Source organism: Cebus imitator, unplaced genomic scaffold (genome assembly GCF_001604975.1).
Source record: "Cebus imitator isolate Cc_AM_T3 unplaced genomic scaffold, Cebus_imitator-1.0 Scaffold237, whole genome shotgun sequence".
Lineage (NCBI taxonomy): Eukaryota > Metazoa > Chordata > Mammalia > Primates > Cebidae > Cebus > Cebus imitator.
In genome coordinates, this window is record NW_016107552.1 from 2,520,853 (window position 1) to 2,523,038 (window position 2,186).

General features: G+C 48.5%; 1 protein-coding gene across 2 annotated transcripts in view; it reads right to left on the reverse strand.

Annotated features, from left to right (window-relative positions):
• Nucleotides 1-250: 250 nt before the first annotated feature.
• GRK3 (G protein-coupled receptor kinase 3) overlaps nt 251-2,186 on the reverse strand; it is a 155,269-nt gene continuing 153,333 nt past the window's right edge. For both annotated transcript variants that reach the window (XM_017498150.2, XM_017498151.2), the window contains one exon: nt 251-1,910. In XM_017498150.2, coding sequence (XP_017353639.1) covers nt 1,749-1,910 — 162 coding nt within the window. In that variant the 3' untranslated portion in view covers nt 251-1,748. The remainder of the gene's footprint in view (nt 1,911-2,186) is intronic.

The window sequence follows — 2,186 nt, forward strand, 5'->3', positions numbered from 1 at the left end:
TCACAGCTATAATTAACCAGGGCTGGGAAGACATTCACGCCTTAAGAACAATGGCTTTTCTGCTTCTGGGTTGTGTGTGTGTGTGTGTGTGTGTGTGTGTGTGTTTGTGTTTAAACAGAATGTGAACACTATTCTTCCCTTTTAAACAAGGAGAATGCATATAAGCAGTACATCCCTCCTCCCACGCTGGAAATAACAGACAGTAGAAAATGGGTGTTAATTTAAGCCCCTACTAGTAGTTGAGATAGACAACAAACCCCCCCATTTTTTTTTTTTTTTTTTTGCAAAGTAACTCTTATGAAACAATGGACCCTTTTGGTAAATTGTCATCCAAGCTCTCAAAATAACTGCATTAAAAAGTACTTGCTTTGCCCATGAAGACAGCACAAAAGTATAAAAACAAAGATTTGGAACCACGAAAAATATGAAGGACAATTCTGATGTCAAGTTATTTATACTGTTAGTAAAGACACACACTAAAACCACGCCAAGAAGGCGACAAATAGGCGGGCTTGTCAAATGGTTTTTTTCAAGACTGATGACGTGGGGGGCTTCACTGGTTTTCAACCCAGCATCTGTGTGGGGGTATCAATGGGGCCTGAAGGCAGGGGGAGAAAACAGACTTCATGGGGCAGACACTGCTGGGACCCTGCAAAAAGCCTGTATGCCCTGAGGTCCTCACTGTCGTACACCAGCCCAGTGCAAAGTGTCATTCATTCATGACAGACGGATGACGACATGAAAGTCAATATACAGTTAACCCATTTTGACACATTCATTCTTCGGTATTTTTTCAATACAATTCACCTGAAATCATACTAAGACGTAAAACAGACCTGCTTTTGCACACCCATTCCTGATATGTCTCCCAGAGTCAGGCAGAAGGAACCAGAAGGACTGTCACACAGTTGCTAATCGTGGAGACCCGAGACCGACTCACCCACAAGTGTTACTGCACGCCAGGTACAGCTTGCTGACTTACACGCACTGGACTCAAAGACTTTTGAAAAATGCTCTTTGCCCCTGAAACCTAAAGCTCCACTGCCTGTCCTTCAGAATCAGTGTCAATCTTTCCAACGATGGACGGATGAATGCCTTCAATGATTAATCCCATCCACTTGGAGATGATGTGTCCGTCCTTCCCACCTGGCTGAGGGGCCCCGGAACAGACTGGTCAGAGGCAGGGCAGCCATGTGGGTGCGGCTCCCAGAGGAGGGCCCGAGCACAGAAAGCTCTTCAACTTTTAACATCGTCAGAAAATATCTTCAACTTTTAACCCCAGGACAAGAAGTCAGTGGTGAGGTGCACGAAAGAAACATACCGTGGCTCTCCCATCCCCCAGCAGTACGGAGCAAAGACCTAGAAAATCCGCAGTGAGGAGGGGTAAAAGTTGGCAGTGCTTAGGGTGACCTCACACTGAACATCTTCAAAGTCCAGCCTGGAAAGTCTTAGACGTGTTTGATATCAGACATAAAAATTCACGTGGTAAGCAGGAGTCACTTCAAGTACTAGGTTCATAGGTACCAAAGTGTGTAGCGAAGAAAAGGAATTTTTATTTCTTCAGTAGTTTTGCCTGGGGACAGATGTGACAAGGCAGGGGGCCGGGCTGACCCCAAGCCGAAGCGTCCCGACTCCTCTCGGGAGCCTGGAGTCCCAGTAGTGAATAGATCAGACGTCTCATCCTCATTCACCCCAAAAGGCTGAGACCCTGGTGTGTCCTCCTCAAGGACCCTCCCTGTTGCTAGGTGCTAGAGGCCATTGCTGTTTCTGTGACAGAGGGATGGCTTTGAGAGCTCCACAGTGCCGGACCGAGGTTTGTTGAGGAACTTCGGGGCGCGACGCAACAGTCGCTGGGCCTCCTTGAAGGTTTCGTTCAACTCCTTCTTCCACTGCACGAACTCTGGGTCACTCTGAGTGGGAACACAACGGCAGATATTGTGATGGGCTCACCCGTTTTGCCAACAGCGGTGGATGCCCCTGTTGAATGCCAGCATCCCTGGAACCCCTGAAGGAGGCACACCCCGTGTGTCCACCCTGGTGGCGTTACTAGCTAATGGGTCGCGCTGCCACCTTCTCCAGAACCTCTTGAAAAGAGCAGCGAAAGGCCACATTAAAACCCTTCAGGCCAGGCGCGGTGGCTCAAGCCTGTAATCCTAGCACTTTGGGAAGCCGAGGCGGGTGGATCA